Below are 17,450 nucleotides of genomic sequence, written 5' to 3'. Positions count from 1 at the left end.
GAGGTCACACGGATGTAACATACATACATACAAATGGGACATGGACACGTACCATGGATCCCACCAGTACTGTTTTTTCATGTACAGGAATCACCAGGACGTGTGAAGGAGGCCTTACCCACGTGTAAGGCATTCAGTAGCTTAGATATCCTTTGTTACGACCACTAAGAAGGAACTATCAATATATGAGTGCTAGTAACCATGGATATCTATGATACTGTAATGCCGTGCACATGGGGCAAGTGATATAGTGAATCAGAAGAACTATACTACATTTCTAATTGAAGTTTTGTGCCAATATTGTTATTATTACACCTACTATAGTACAGTAGGATTTTGGAGATGGGAATACCCTTCAAGCTAGACAGGCTACTGTCAGAATAGCAGATCCCATACACCCAGAGAAAAAGGTATGTCTCCTGTGGCTTGGCAGAAAAAGAAGCTGACCACAGAATGCAAACTCATGGGATTGAATCCAGGAGCATGACAATGACAAAACCCCTCCCTTCTACGAGGGGCCACTGAACCCAAAGAGATCCCCCGCTGCTGACCGAACTACCTCACCAGGCCATCCACCTGGATATCTTTTGCATCAACCCCGGCAATATCCTCCAGACCGAACCCTTTCTATTTAACGTGATGTTGCAGTCGACGTCTGACACGTCTGGAACCCAACACCAGCTCCACCTTATACTGCTTGTTCTTAGTATCAGGGAGATATGTCACAGAGAAATCAATATTGGTTTGACGGACAACAGAAGCTTTAGAGAAAGCGGTCTTGAGGGCAGTAAAAGCATCAACAGCCTCAGCAGACCAAGAGGAAAGAATAAGTACCCGTCTTGATCATATCAGTAAGAAGTTTGACTATAACCAAAAAGTTCTTAATGAACTTACGATAAAGATTAGCAACCCCTAAGAACTTATGTAACACTTTATGATTAGTTGGCTGTACACAATCACGGACAGCCTGTGCCTTTAGCAGGATTCATCTGAGCACAATCATAAGACCTAGGCAGGGGAAGAAATGTATTGAAACCAAGGAGAGGGTCCAGGTAAAACCAATGTATGTGTTAAAAATACATCTTTGAAGTGAGGAATAGGATGGGGGGGGGGATTAGAAGGCAATGCAACACGTTTCAAACGCTAACTCAGGTACCCTTTGTCACGTCTTTGTCACGTCTGCATTGCGTACTATAGGTAAGGCGCACATATATGGACTTTTAGGTTGAGACATCTCACAAATGATAGCAATCTCTTGGGCGACGTGGTTGTATATGCCCCACAGCACTTCCCTGATGAGTATTAACAAAACGCGTCGGGAGCACGGGAGAGAGTGTCCACCATGGTATACCTTTAGGAAGGACAAATCTTTTGAATGACGCATATTGCCTTCTGTATCTGGTGAGACCTTTCCATATCGGTTTATGCCGTATCATGAATGTAGCCACAATATGGTAACTATATATGGTGGTCACACCACTCACCATAGGCTACACTAGCAGTATGTATGTCTAATTACAATGTTAAGCTGAACCTGACTATTATGACATACAACCTAGTGTGAAAATGTATCTTTTTTTGTGTATTTATGTGGGACAGAGAGTGAGCTCTTTTTTCCTATGTTAATCTGATCCAATTTGGTACTTTATCAGATACATAGGTACTCTTGCCCACTGTGTGGAAAAATATACACGATGCTCTGAGCCACCCATCCGATGCTCTGACCCGACCCACTTCTGATTTCTATACTGTAGTGGGTGTTTCTATATTTCTGTAATAGAGGTATCGTATGTGGAGTATACTAGTTGTCAGTATTTATTTACTGTATTTTTCAGATTATATGCACTTTTTCCCCCAAATTTTGGGGGAAAATGTGGTTGTGCCTTATAATGCGGATATACCTTACCGTCCGCAGTAGAGCAGGGTCCCAGGGATGCTGCTGAAGGAGGCAAGAGTGCAGCGTTGCTGCAGGCCACAGGCTGGGATGAGGGGGTGCTCGGATGTGCGGCACGCCGCTGCAGATATTCGGTGCTGCGGGGACTCTGGCGACATTTTGTGAAGGTCCAGAGCCCCCGCACTTACGTGGTTTCCTATGTGGTGGACTCCAGGAAAATGGCTGAGCTGGCAGCGCTGAGACCTCATCTCCCGAGATCTCCATCTGCGCATGTGCCGCCCCTGGCAGTAATGATCCCGGAGTCCACCGCATAGGTAATATAGCAAATGCCAACAAAGTATCAACAGTGAGAAAAAATAATCTGTTTATTTTTTGTCATAGAGGTTTGTTTTCACATTTTTAAAACAGCCATCTGCAATATTCACAAATTCTTCCTTAACAGACGGTGTAGCATGGTATATGTGTACTTTGAGGCAGCAGAATAGGTTGGAGTTAACAGACATAATAATTTAGTGAAGACAGTAGCTTCCGGGGAACAGAAGGGGCCCACCCAGAGCTACGCTACTGTAACCGTATTAGCGTGTGCAGAGCGCCCATACAGTTACAATCTGTTGCAGAGAAGGAAGACTCGATCACCCTGCAGTGCCAGCTGGCTGCAATGGGGCCCTATGAGATCTTGTGCAAGGGGAGGGGCCCCCTGCAGTCATCTCAAGTTCAACTGTATAGGCTAAGTGCAGATACAGTTGAAAGCACTGATGAGACAGGGAGTGACATGCTCCTTCTCCCATCATTCCCCCTGTGTGTTTGATGTCCCTGATGCAGACACTGATAGCAGGTGTGATGACGTCATTACTTGGCACCTGCTGTCCTGAGAAGAGCGGGTACTTGGAGCAGTGGGGGAAAGAGGAGGAGAGGTGAGCATTTTTTTTTTTTTTTTTAAGAGGAGTGCATTATACTATAAAGAGTCTGCCTATGGAGGTGTTTTACACTATAGAGGTCTATGGGGGTGCATTATACTATATAGAGTCTGCCTAGGGGAGTGCATAATGCTATATAGGCCTATGGGTTGCACTATACTGTATAGAGTCTGCCTATAGGGATGCATTATATTATATAGTCTGCCTATGGAAAATGCATTATACTATATACAGTTTGCCTATGGGGAGTGCATTACACTGTATGAAGTCTGCCTATAGGGGTGCATTATACTATATAAAGGCCTATGGGGAGAGCATTACACCGTATAGCATCTACCTATAGGGGTGCATTATAATATAGAGAGTCTGCCTATGAGGAGTGCATTATACTATATAGAGTCTGCCTATAGGGAGTGCATTATACTATATAGAGTCTGCCTATGGGGAGTGCATCATACTATATAGAGTCTGTCTACGGGGAGTGTATGATACTATATAGTCTGTCTATAAGGGGTAAATTATACTATATGGAGGACTATGGGGACTGCATTATACTGTACAGAGTCTGCCAATGGAGGTGCATTATACCATATAGAAGTCTGCCTATGGGGAGTGCATTATACTATATAGAGTCTGCCTATAGGGAGTGCATTATAATATATTGAGGCCTATGGAGAGTGCATTATACTATAGAGGCCTATGGGGGTGTATTATACTATTTGGAGGCTGCCTATGGGAAGTGCAGTATACTGTATAGTAGCCTATGGATAGTTCATTATACTATATGGAAACCTATGAGGAGTGCATTATACTATATTGAGGACTATCTGTCTCACTATACAATATGAAGGCTATTTAGGGGGCCATCATACAGTGTGGGAGATAATGTGGGGTTTTTGTACTGTGTGGAGACCATCAGAGTGTTGGTGCCACCAAACAGTTTGGAGGCTACTAAAGGGTCAGTATACTGTGTGGGGGTACTATATAGTGAGGGGGCATTATACTATGTATAAGAGAAGATCACACTGTGTAGAGGGGAGCTGTACAGCAGGGAGACTCGGGACCGTATTAAATGTTAAGTGAGAACTTATTGTTATAGGGGAACTCAGGTTATTGTGTCTGTCAAAGGGGCACACAGAGGGCAATATTCCTGTGGGGCTGTAGGGCTGTTGAGTCGGTAATCCAAACCTTCGACTCCTCAATTTCCATGACACCGACTGCATCAAAATGGGCTCCGACTCCACAGCCCTGACAGGGTTATGGAGTCGGTGAGCCAAACCTCCGACTCTGATTCCTCAATTTCCATGACACTGACTTCGACTCCACGACTCCGAATCCACAGCCCTGCTTTAATAATAATAATTTCATTTACAGTATATAGCACCAACATATTCCACAACGCTTTACAACTTATAGAGGGGAATTGTACAGACAATAGACATTACAGCATAACAGAAATCACAGTTCAAAATAGATACCAGGAGGAATGAGGGCCCTGCTCGCAAGCTTACAAACTATGAGGAAAAGGTGAGACACGAGAGGTGGATGGTGACAATTGCTTTAGTTATTCGGACCAGCCATAGTGTAAGGCTCAGGTGTCCATGTAAAGCTGCATGAACCAGTTAACTTCTTAAGTATGTAGCAGTACAGACACAGAGGGCTATTAACTGCATAAAGTGTATGAGAACATAATGCGAGGGACCAGATTATGGTTTTGTTTATTTTAATTTTTTTTTTGAATGGGCCACACAGGGATAGTTAGGTTAATGTGTTGAGGCGGTAGGCCAATCTGAACAAATCAGTTTTTAGGGCACGCTTAAAACTGTGGGGATTGGGGATTAATCGTATTAACCTGGGTAGTGCATTCCAAAGAATCGGCGCAGCACATGTAACGTCTTGGAGACGGGAGTGGGAGGTTCTGATTATTGAGGATGCTAACCTGAGGTCATTAGCGGAGCGGAGGGCACGGGTAGGGTGGTAGACGGAGACCAGAGAGGAGATGTAGGGTGGTGCCGAGCCATGGAGTGCTTTGTGGATGAGGGTAGTAGTTTTGTACTGGATTCTGGAGTGGATGGGTAGCCAGTGTAATGACTGGCACAAGGTAGAGGCATCGGTGTAACGGTTGGTGAGGAATATGATCCTGGCTGCAGCATTCAGGACAGATTGGAGCGGGGATAGTTTGGTAAGAGGGAGGCCGATTAGTAGAGAGTTTCTAGGAGGCAAAATGTGGGCACTGTTGTCTAGGGAACTTGCACACTACATTACTGTGTTCAAGAGGGTTGTTTTACCATTTAGAGGACACACAGTATTTGCAGTTACAGGGACACATATGGCAGCAGTGGCTCAGTATTGGGGTATCAGCAGGATAAGCAGTTTGTGCAGGCTGGGAATAGATGGGGACCGTGCAGAAAATGTGAACAAATGTGTCTTTGTTGTAATCTCTGCAGCTGAGTCAAGGCTGGAGAAGTTGTTGTGTCGGTCTGGGCCAGGTGGAAAAGATGGGAAAAGTGAACAACTCCACCAGAAATAACGGCAGCTGTAAGTTACTATATAAAACTGTGCTGTAATCACATATATTCCGTAGGATGGTATCAACCACTGTATGGTCACAATATGGCAGTGATAGTAGTGTTGGTCTTTGTACAGAGATTATTTTCAGTAACAGCGCGGTCATCTGCTGATGTTCCCCTAAACCTACAATTAGGGGGTGCCACCATAGTTGTAATCAGGGCTACCTGGTTAGGGGCCCACTCAGAGGTTTTGCCCCAACAAACCAAAACCCTAGCTACACCTCTGCGTGATGGAAACTCATATATATCCAAAGCCTGAAATTTTTGCATAATGTAAAAAATTGTTATCATGCAATCTAAGTGTCTGCTCCCACATTGTGTAAACGAAGTGGATTTTCTGTTGTGAATTCACTTGCGGAAAATCTTATACTTGTGTTGCAGAAACTGTACTGTGCTGTGGATCTGAAATTCCAGGATATTAATATGTGGTGCAGGTTTCAGTGCACATTTCATGTTTTGTAATGGTGTGAAATATGCAGAAAATTTGCACCTTAACTAACCAATATTTTACTCTTGTGAAAATGTTAAATCACTCATCCTCTAATGATAATGGGCATTGTCCCAGTCTACACAGTAAAGCTGAAACGTGAACTTCAAAAACAGGGAATGTCAACCTGTTGTGTGTGCCCACCAATGTCTAATGTAACAATTGGATTATACACTCCCATAAAAAATACACCACTGACATTTTTAGAAAATCCCCTTTAAGAAAAAAGTCACAGAAACGGTTTGAAGGGTCCAGAAATTATTAGCGTCCACACATCTGTAACTTCAAAAACAAATGGCTGTATACTTCCAAACAGCTGAATACAATTCCAGACCTGTCTGTGGCTTGGCAGATGCCAGGAAATACAGAAATTTGTTGACTGTGCTGGCTGTAAACAAAGCGTTAAACATTTAACACTTTCTCAAATGCCCTTGATTCCTGTTCATCAGGAAAAAAAAAAAAACCTTGCCTCATCTGAGAGAATGATAACATTACACTTCATCTGTCTTTTGTGCATTCAAGGGGAGGAGGTAAAAAGATATTAAAGTACAAAGGATTTGCTTGAAAATGCAGGTTGCATAGGAAGGGAATTCACTAAGGGACAAAAATAATAAAAACACTTTATATTAAAAATCAATAAGTAGAATATTTTTATAGCTATGCATGCCTGTTCATTTATATGGGAGGAAGGGAATAAGCCTCTGGCAGACCCTGCTAGAACAAAGGATTGGGGGCTCTGAAATGCACTACGCCAATCCCACCTTCGCCCAAAGGCAGATCGGTCATTGGAGGTCAGGTTACAGGCCCTCATACACGTCGTATTGTCAGTCGATCCCTTGATGCCACAAGGAATCTGTTGCTTCCCACAGGATTTAAACAAAAGTAAAAAAAAAAAAAAAAAGTAAAAAAATGTTGATTTCAATGTTGATTTCTGCCTGCAGTTTTTTTTATTTTCTCAAAATATTTCAAGATGTAAGAGTCGACTAGATGAAAGGTTTAAGCTCACAATCTTTCTAATTTAAGTAACCGCTCTACTTCCAGGCTCTGAAAGGGTTAATCACATTTTAAGAAAACATAATTTGTCCAAAAGTATAGGGAGTCTGACAACTGGGACCCCTACGATCCCGGAATTCTGAATGGAGTGACGTTTAGACATGCGCACCACCCATCCATTCGTTCTCTATGAGACTGCCGGTAAAAGTCAAGCTCCGTCGTCGGCTATCTCTGGCAGTCCCAAACAGAATAAATAGAGGTGGGGCGCATGTCCGATCACTGCTCCCTTCAGAGCCTATTTTTCTGAATTGATGAATGGCGGGGTTGGAAACCCAACTGATTTTAAGGATGGGGATCTCTCTTTTCCATTTTGGCACTTTCATATTCTCCTCCCCTTCTCTCAAGAGACATATTTTTTTTTATTTTCCTGTCCACATAGATGCAAAGATGTATGGGGGATTCCTTTTAAGGGGCGAGTTGTATTTTTGAACAATATCATTCTCTACACTATTCAAAGAACTGGAAAATGAAAAAAAAAATTATAGCGGTATAACAGTGACAAGCACTGGCGGGCACAAACAAATATGGGCCCCTGTGCAAGAACAAAATATGGGCCCTTTGTAGTCCAATAGCTTATTATGCAAAATTCCACCTGTTTTGGTGGCGATAGTGGCCCCTGTACCTCTTGGACCCCTTGCGTACCTGCAGAAGTTGTACAAATAAAATGTCAGCCCCTTCTTGACAGGCGATCCAAGCTTACACCCAACACTTTCATTGTATACTGTATATATAAAAAAATAGAATATATGAAAATAAATGTAAAGTAAAAAAAAAAAAACATGCCACATAAAAAAGACATTGTGAAAGAAGAAATGTAGAAAATATGGGGAAATTATTGTATAAATAGATGAATGAATCGATTAGTATCAAATTGAATTCATCCAAATGTTTAGGAATTCGAAATGTACGAATCCATCAAAATGGCGGCCTTTGCATGATTAGTTAGAGCGTTTGGAAGTGGCTGAAAATGTAAAAATATATATTACGGTAAATATACTCACCTGTGCTAGCCTCCCACCCCGTTATTCCATTGTAGCTTCCTGTCTGGTCCTCCATTGGGTCCATCCAGTGTATATTTCACCGTTCCGTATCTTCTGCCGCGCACTAGGTCCCAAGCAGCCATTTGGGGCACATTGCATGTCATCATTACCTGTCGTGACCCAGTGAGGCCTATTCAGCACTGAGCTGAAGAGAGAGCCTAACAGAAGACCAAAGGGAGCCAGCAGAGGACCTAACTGATTGTAGCAGCAATACAGCAGTGGCGGACCAAGACAGAAGAGTTAATTTTTTTGATAATTAATAACCTCTTCCTTTCCCTCTGTTTTTATGCTTTGAGCACGGAGAGATCTCAGAGTCAAAGGTCATTCCAGAGCAGATTTGATTTGGATCAAGTTTTATTCTGAACTTAATTGAATTTACCAGCCAGTGCCAGTGAATCCATCTAAAACAAATTTTGGGAGATCTGCTAATCTCTTGTAGTGTATGCCAGAGAAAGTCATTGGCCCCAATTCATCAAATAAGCCCTCCTCCAATCAAAGCTTTTATACTTAAGAATATATTGAAATCATCATATTATACAGCACTGTGTACTTACAATTGCTCATTCTCCCCTTCTACCCAGTTATTCTTCTCTTTTTCCATTAGGTCTATGACAATTAGTGATTAAACGGACTACCTAAATCCATCTAAGCTCTATGTAGACAGAGAAAGTTTATATGTCCCGCATGAGTTATCACTGCAAAAGTCTCTGGGAGGGAGAGGAGGGAGCAGCTGGTTCAGAAGTTGAAGACAAGGTGGAGCTGGGCTGCCAGGGACTTTGCAGGCAAGTCAAATTGTAGTTCTAATGATGACTCATGCAAAGTAAAAAAAACTTCCTTTTTCCACATAGAGCTTATAAGGATTAAGTTAGTCTGCTTTTAATCACACAATGTCATAGACCTAATGGAAGAGAGAAAAATTAACTGGGTAGAAAGGCAAAATTAGTAATTGAAAGTACACAGTGCTGTATAATATGATGACTGCAATATATTAAGATGAAGAAAACTTTGATAGCAGTGCTTCTTTAAGGTGTGGCAGAGTTAGAAGAACCCAATTCATTAAGAAGCGCACCCCAGTAGTGATGAGCGAATATACTGGTTACTTGAGATTTTCGAGCACACTCGGGGGTCCTCCGAGTATTTTTTAGTGCTCGGAGATTTAGTTTTCATCGCCTCAGCTGAATGATTTACAGCTTTTAGCCAGCATAAGTACATGTGGGGGTTGCCTGGTTGCTAGGGAATCCCCACATGTAATCAAGCAGGCTAGTAGCTGTAAATCATCCAGCTGAGGTGAAAAAAAAACAATCTCCGAGCACTAAAAAAATACTCGGAGGACCCCCGAGCGTGCTCGGGAAATCTCGAGTAACGAGTATATTCGCTTATCACTACACACCACCCAATGAGTAAGGTGTATCTTACAAATGGTGGGAAAAGTGGCCAAAAGTCACAACATTTTTTAACACCTTTGCGAGACACAAACAATGTGTAACTTTTACATCAGAAAATTATGGCAAACACTGATATCTCGGCACCTCTGTGTCTATAACTAAGAAGCAACACATCATAAAGGTATTTCTAGACCAGATCCAACAGTGACCCCGAACAATCACGATGCAGCCTTTTATAGGGGCATTTTGTGCTACCCTGGCAGATGATGCCCGTATGTTCCTCCATAGATAGATATCCTATTGGTACACATGCACATAATAATTACAGAATATACCCACTGGAGCAAATTGCACAATTACCAGTTAACATATATACATCCAAATCTGCAAGGATTCCCAGGTGCAAAAAACAAAATACTTTGGGGTGATCTCTAACAAATAATTTACAAGGGTGGAAGAGAAAGAACGATAGGAGTGGCTGCCTGGAGGAAGGCACGCTTCTCCCTCTGTGACGTAGGGCCAGACATCACCACTCCTATGCTCCCGTGTAAGCCTTTAATGTTCGGAATGATTCCTTGTTACATCTTACTTAGTATCGATCTCACAGCCATCCTTACCTATCCTTTACCCAGTGTGGTCATTGAACAGTAGAAAGGTTCAATAGGAAGATCAGCTCCTCATCCACTTTTTCTCGAAAGCAATTTGTATTATGGATTTATTTTAATAGTGTACAGTGGCAGTTGCTGTTTTTACTATTAAAAAACGGTTTGATTATCTGACCTTGCTTACTTTATCTTTTTAGGTTCTGTGCACAGGCTCTAAAACGAATCAATAGACGGGAATTCCTGCACAGCATTATGTTGAAATCAATCTCAATTCAGACTTATTTATACTTTCCCTGCATGGCTCAATCTCTTTCTCTCCTAATTGTTTCTGCATTTTTTTAATAAAGCATTTCTAGTTACAGAATAATGCATGCAGTTTTGCGAGCTCAATCATTTCAGAATTTCTCGGCGTAATGGCAAAATTAACTTAAATCCTCCTGCAAAGTTGTTCTCGATTTGTATTCCGAGGGAGTACAAACTGGTACTGGGTAATGACCTTTTTTTGTTCAATCACTATATAGCGCAATAAATATTCATCACTGCTGCTCGGAGTCTTCCTATTATTACGGCTCCTTCAGCCTCTGAATGCACAGTGTTAAAAATAGGATATAGGTTAACTGCCAAAATAAAAAGCGAATTCAAGCAATAAATAGAGAAATAAAAGATTTCATCGAAAAGAACAAATAAAAAGTAAAAGAAAATTAACTTAATGGTAAAAAAACTTGTTTTATGTGGCCAACAATGCGTGCGGACAGAAGGGAAAAGATGAAATTCTACAATACCTCTTATTGTGTGCGATGATTGCTCGGGTACAGATCGACCGGGGTCATTTATATTCAACCACAAGTATAATGCATTTCCACCAGAAAACATTTAAAATATAAGACAGAGTTCTGATTCCGCGCACAAGACTGCATCCAAGATTGTACCTTCCTTGTATTCATGACGCATTCATGGCAAACTATCCAATACTAATAATGGAGAAATAAATCATTACGGTATTTGCCGAATTATTAAACCTATGAGCAGATCTGGCTTTTCTAACCCTTGGATATCAGAAATAGCAAGGTGGGGTAGGCCATTTATTATCTGTGCAGGGGTAACTGGTGTGAATGGTCGTTCATTTAATGCATGGGCACACCAAATTTACCAAAGAAGCTCTCTATTTTGAACTTCTATTACTCAAATATGCCTTACAAGGGCAATAGAACAATCTGTTTCATCTCGAGAAAATGCCCTTTAAAGAGGTTTGCCAAAAAACTAAAACTTATATATGTATATTTGGAGAGATTCCAATACCAACCAACAGTTGGCAGCAGAATATTGCCCTTGTGTATTTTCGGGTAGTCGTTCAATAGCATGTTCACAGATGCTGTCCATGTGCTGGAGGGATCCTCAATTAAATTACCAACTCACTTCCATAGAGTTTCTATATTTTCTAAATAAAGTATATATATATATATATATATATATATATATATATATATATATATATATATATATATATATATATATATATATATATATATATATATATATATATATATATACACAGATATATACTATATATATATACACACACACACACATACATACATATACATACACACATACATACACACACATATACATATATATATATATATATATATATATATATATATATATATATATATATATATATATTTTATATACACATATACACCGTATATAACACACATGCATATACATACCAGCATGCCATACATACGAGCACACATATATGGACAGAGGTACTGGGCCACATGACACCTAAATGAGCTTTTATGACATCCTATTCAGTTTTGAGAAAATCACTATTTTCTCTGCTGCAAATCTACTTGTTCTCTAAATGAGTTCTGTAAAACCCCATCCACACCACGGATTAGCAGCTTTCTGTGTACTCTGTGCATAGGCAGAAAGCTACTAATCGGTAGTGGCAATGGGGTTATACCAATCGCATGAATATGTAAGACTACATGGCAGGTTTACTAGTCCTTTGTGATAAACTCCTACTGATAAAACAGTGATTTTATCAAAACTACAGCCAGCAGCCCAGTAATTGTCACATTGTTGGAATCAGAGTCTCTGCCCCTACATTATGTTGCTCTCGAGTTAGTAGGCATTAATATGGAGTTGGATCCCCATTTTCAGGTTTAACAATTTCCTCTCTTCTGGGTTTTCTACAAGATTTTGGATGTGTCTGTGGGAATTTTTGGCCATTCATCCAGAAGATCATTTATGAGGTTAGAAATGTATGTTGGATGATAGGGCCAGATTCCCAGTCTCCAATCTAGTGCATCACAAAGGTGTATGATCGGGTTGACGTCAGGGCTCTGTGCGGCCAAGCAAGTTTATTCATGACAAACTCCCTCAACCAAGTCTGTATGGAGCTTTATGTTGTGCACCAGGGCACAGTTATCCTGGAACAGAAAAGGGCCGTCCCCAAATCGTTCCCATAAAGTTGTAAGCTACAATGGTCCAAAATGTCTTGGTATGCTGAGGCATTAAAAATGTCCAACCCCTTAGCATTATTTCCCCCCATCAGTTCTTACAGATGGCACAATGCAGTCAGGCAGATGTTCTCGTGGCAAATCAGCAAACCCCAAACAATGGTCTGTCGCTCCACACAACAGGTTTTACTAATTCCACACACAGGTGATGGTGGAATATTTAGAAGGGAAGAAATTTGGCAAGCTGACTTGATGCAATGGTGGCATCCCACGTCAGTACAATAATAAAACGAGCCATTCTTTCACAAATGTTAGTAAGGGCAGACTTCATGGTGAGGGGCTGGTTATTATGCACTTGTGGCAATGGGACGGAATGAAAAATCTGACTTCAATGATTAGGATGTGTGTCCTGATTTTCTATAGTTTTATTTATATAGGGGATATATAGAAAATGCCCAACTCTTCTGTCAATGCTGGGAACAAACCTGTGCATGGAGACTACATGGCTGTGCATTGTCTGCTGCATTGCAAAAGGTGAAATCTGCTATGAACAACTACAGGAAACATTTACACACTATGTATTTCAAAATATGCACTGGAAAAGTTGCAAGGTGCAGGTGACTTATAAAATCTCCTATTTTTCACTGGTACTGTATTAGTCGATGGAGTTTCTGCATGCAAATCACCATCAGATATGCTTACAGATCAATAGGAAAGGCACATTAAAATCTTCTGAACCGCATTCCGAACAAGCATTCTTTGGCTGTGTTCACATGATGCATTTCTATTGAGTTTTTTTTACCACGCTTTTCCAAAAATCAGATAAAAAATTTAGTATTTTACAGTGTGTTCAGAAAATTGCTGCAAAAAATGCAATAGGAATGCATGGTGTGAACATGGCCTTTGATGGCAAGACTATGAAAGTTATTCAGATCGTAAAGTGCCTGATACCAGTAGAAAGATCTATCTATCGCCCTAAAGATGTATATTACATTGCATATACAGTTAAGGTACCTGCTGCTGCAAGTTTCGGGCATTCTCTCGGACCGAGGCATTCTCGATCTCATACTTGTGGTTGGTCTGTTGAAGCTGAAGACTTTCTTGGACTGTCACCTGATGCTGTGACTTTAATGTTACTAATTCCGCTTTCACATTTCCCAGCAGTTCTCTGGAGTAACAAAGGAAAGAAGACAAATATGGGGATTTTCATATATAGAATAAAACTAAATGGTGATGTGCGCTATTGATTACAGTCGTGTTTTAATGTCATGTAACGCTGGTGTATGTGTGTAGTGTGAAGAGAACATCATTTGTATTCTCATGCCTTATTTATTTATATTCTAGAAAAGCCAAAGACTGTAAACATCTTGAGAAGATTTCCTAATAATTCCATCACACATCAGCAATACATAATAGACCCGAGCTCACAAACAGGTCATGAATATATATTGTCTATACATGCAATTCTGAATGGCACAAAAGGACTAATGTTTTTCAAAAGAGAATGTTGCCGGAAGGAGAGAGAGATTACTTTATATACACTATAAATCACTTTTGCAATCTATTCTTTACAAGAAAGCATGTTACTATGGAACTGCTAAGACACCAGAATACCCAATGTATGGGTCATCTAAAATACATTTTGTCTCTCAAATTAACCCAAAAATGTGGTTATTTTTTTTCTGCTGGTTTCATATACAACAAATGGAACTGATAACGGTATGGCGGCATCCACATGGGTCGAATATGCTGCGGCTTTTCTATCGGGAAATTCTGCAGTATATTATACTACCAGGGCTGTGGATTTCATGAAGTCTCTTCCATACGCTGTGGGAAAAAAAAAACTGCAAAATAAATTGACCATAAAGTCTGCAGAACACCGGATCCATGTAGACCAGGCAAATATGAGACCTAAAATATCCTAGTTCCCATTACTGATATAAAAACAATCCCTAGCATATAAGCAACAAAGGGTACTTCGTAAACACGGTGTAAAAGCCATCCCTCCAGTGTCAAGGTGACCCCAAATCAGGATAGTCCTAGCCTCTAGTATTAAACCTCACCAAGTGTCATAGTGACGTCAATGTGACTAAGGGCAGAGCAGGACCGAGCTCCGAACAGCAGACGGATCGGAAGGAATTCACACGGAATATGAACCAAGGGGGTCTATAGGCCTCGTGTGAAAACCACCAAGTAGTGGTCTAGTTACCCTAGCAACCAGAACCTCACTTTCACTTTCTAAACTGTATTGGCAAAATTAACATGGACCCCGATTGGTTGCCATGGACATCAAGGCCTTTCTTTTCCAAAGCAGGTGTCACAGATGAAGCTCGGGATCCCCTGGCAATCATAGTTATCCCCTCATAGAAGACAACGACAGACAACTTATTAAAGAGACTGGTGTTTTAGTTGAATTAATACATAAAGCATTCAAACAATAAAAATATTATAAAAGTATCACTATGACCTTCCTGCAACAATTGAGTTTAGTTCTATTTCATCCTCACTTTCAAACTTACCATATCAATTGGATTTTACCCATAGGTTTACTGGTTTCAAGTCCATCCCTGAGCACATAAAGCGGCTCTGGACACAAAGTGCCCATAAAAATAGTCGGATTATATAAGGCTACTTCAAGAAAACTTAATCCTGTTAAACGCAAGCTCAAAGGCAAGATTGCCTTATTATAACATTGTATGTCATGGAAAATATCAACTAAAAGAGGTTAACAGCAAATAAATAAATACATAAAAATAAGTGAAATATATATATATTATGTATTAAAACGAGCAATATGATATATGTAGATAGATAGATAGATATGATATAGATAGCTATGAGGAATATGATAGATAGATAGATAGATAGATAGATAGATAGATAGATAGATAGATAGATATGAGGAATATGATAGATAATAGATAGATAGACAATAGATAAATAGATAGATAGATAGATAGATAGATAGATAGATAGATAGATAGATAGATAGATAGGTAGGTAGATAGATAGATAGATAGATAGATAGATAGATAGATAGATAGATATGAGGAATATGATAGATAGATGGAAAGATAGATATGATATAGGTAGATATGATATAGGTAGATAATAGATAGCTATGAGGAATATGATAGATAGATATGAGATAGATATATAGATAGATAATAGATAGATAATAGATAGACAATAGATAGATAATAGATAGATAGATGTGATGAATATGATAGATAGATACAGTAGCTAGATACATAATAGATAGATAGCTATGAGGAATATGATAGATGGATAGATAGAGTAGATAGATAATAGATAGAGATAGATAGACAGACAGACAGACAGACAGACAGACAGACAGATAGATAGATAGATAGATAGATAGATAGATAGATAGATAGCTATAAGGAATATGATAGATAGATAGATAGATAGATAGATAGATAGATAGATAGATAGATAGATATGATATAGATAGATAATAGATAGCTATGAGGAATATGACAGATAGATAATAGATAGATAGATGTGAGGAATATGATAGATAGAGTAGCTAGATAGATAATAGATAATAGATAGATAGCTATGAGGAATATGATAGATGGATAGATAGATAGATAGATAGATAGATAGATAGATATAGATAGATAGATAGATAGATACAGTAGATAGATAGATAGATATAGATAGCTATGAGGAATATGATAGATGGATAGATAGATAGATAGATAGATAGATAGATAGATAGATAGATAGATAGATAGATAGATAGATAGATAGAGATAGATAGATACAGTAGATAGATAGATAGATATAGATAGCTATGAGGAATATGATAGATGGATAGATAGATAAAACTGATAATGATGTAATTTAGTAGGTTTTTCTCAATAACTATATACAAGGCAATGGTAATGGAAATGTGACACCTGCACAGGAGTTTTGCCTTTAAGTAGCCATGAGATTAGGCAGAAAAATCCCATTTTCATAATGTCTCGGTTCAGAGTTTAAAAGTCTAAATTATTTTGCAATGGAGCCTTGCAAATATAACTATGAAAAGCAAATCAATAAAATGTCTATTCCTATCTATTCACTGGGGACCTCAGCTGCACAGCCGCACAAAAATCAATGCAACAAATTATTACGATTTCCAGCCACCCACTAGAAGCTTTGGACAAGTATTTTACATGGAGCAGGTCTGTGCTGGGAATCTGGCCTTGCCATCCACTATATATAGCCTGGACTGCTCATTAGGAAGTAGGGTAAATTATATACATTAAAAAAATCATAATTTTCAGCAATAACACAATCTCTAGGACAAACCAATAGGCATAAATTGAAAATGAATGCTTTTTATTACTATCATCCTGCTTTACAAATTTGCTCTTTCTGGGACTTTATTAGTACTGTTATTATTACTACTATGATTTTTTTTTACATTTTGTAGTAATTTTATTACGGTTCATTTTGAAGAGTTAAAAGATCCAACTGATTAATGCTTATTCTGAATCCAATCTTTTGCATACATGGCCAGGACTGAATAATAAGAGGAACGCTAGAACATGGCACTGTCCACACAGTAGGAGGTGAGCTTCACATACTTTGCAGCTACTTGAAGGAACCGTCACACAGCTTAGTTTTAAGTGTGTCTGCAGGACGCATGACCTAAGCTTTATTCACTCGCCCAACACAACGATCTCCCGACACATGTTATGGCTACAGGAGGCGTCACTCTCTTCTTCCGTCCAAGTACATTTTCTTAAACCTCATATACACTTACAGCTTAAACGCACAACCCCAACGCTTGGAAAAAGCCATGTGAAACTTCTGCAGCACTTTAGCAATGTACCAGGTATTATTCAGTATGAGCATTTCAAGAAAAAAGGTTTCCAATCCGGGAGTGGTCTTCATCGGGAATGATTCCAGTGCAGAGACATGTGAATGTGACAAATGATCGGGACGGCTTTTTACATCGGGAAACAAAAGCAGAAAAGCTAAAATTCAAACACTGTCAGTCACAGGGAATTCCTG

At 39.6% G+C, this 17,450-nt stretch overlaps 1 protein-coding gene across 3 annotated transcripts in view; it reads right to left on the bottom strand.

Moving 5' to 3' along the window:
• LOC143782813 (uncharacterized) overlaps window positions 1-17,450 on the bottom strand; it is a 634,917-nt gene that overhangs the window by 421,301 nt on the left and 196,166 nt on the right. For all 3 annotated transcript variants that reach the window (XM_077270687.1, XM_077270690.1, XM_077270689.1), the window contains exon 14: window positions 13,437-13,590. In XM_077270687.1, the coding sequence (XP_077126802.1) occupies window positions 13,437-13,590 (154 nt within the window). The remainder of the gene's footprint in view (window positions 1-13,436; window positions 13,591-17,450) is intronic.

This window comes from Ranitomeya variabilis, chromosome 6, assembly GCF_051348905.1.
Source record: "Ranitomeya variabilis isolate aRanVar5 chromosome 6, aRanVar5.hap1, whole genome shotgun sequence".
Taxonomy (NCBI): Eukaryota; Metazoa; Chordata; class Amphibia; order Anura; family Dendrobatidae; genus Ranitomeya; species Ranitomeya variabilis.
The sequence above is the reverse complement of the archived record's forward strand: the minus strand, read 5'-3'. Positions and strand labels throughout refer to the sequence as shown.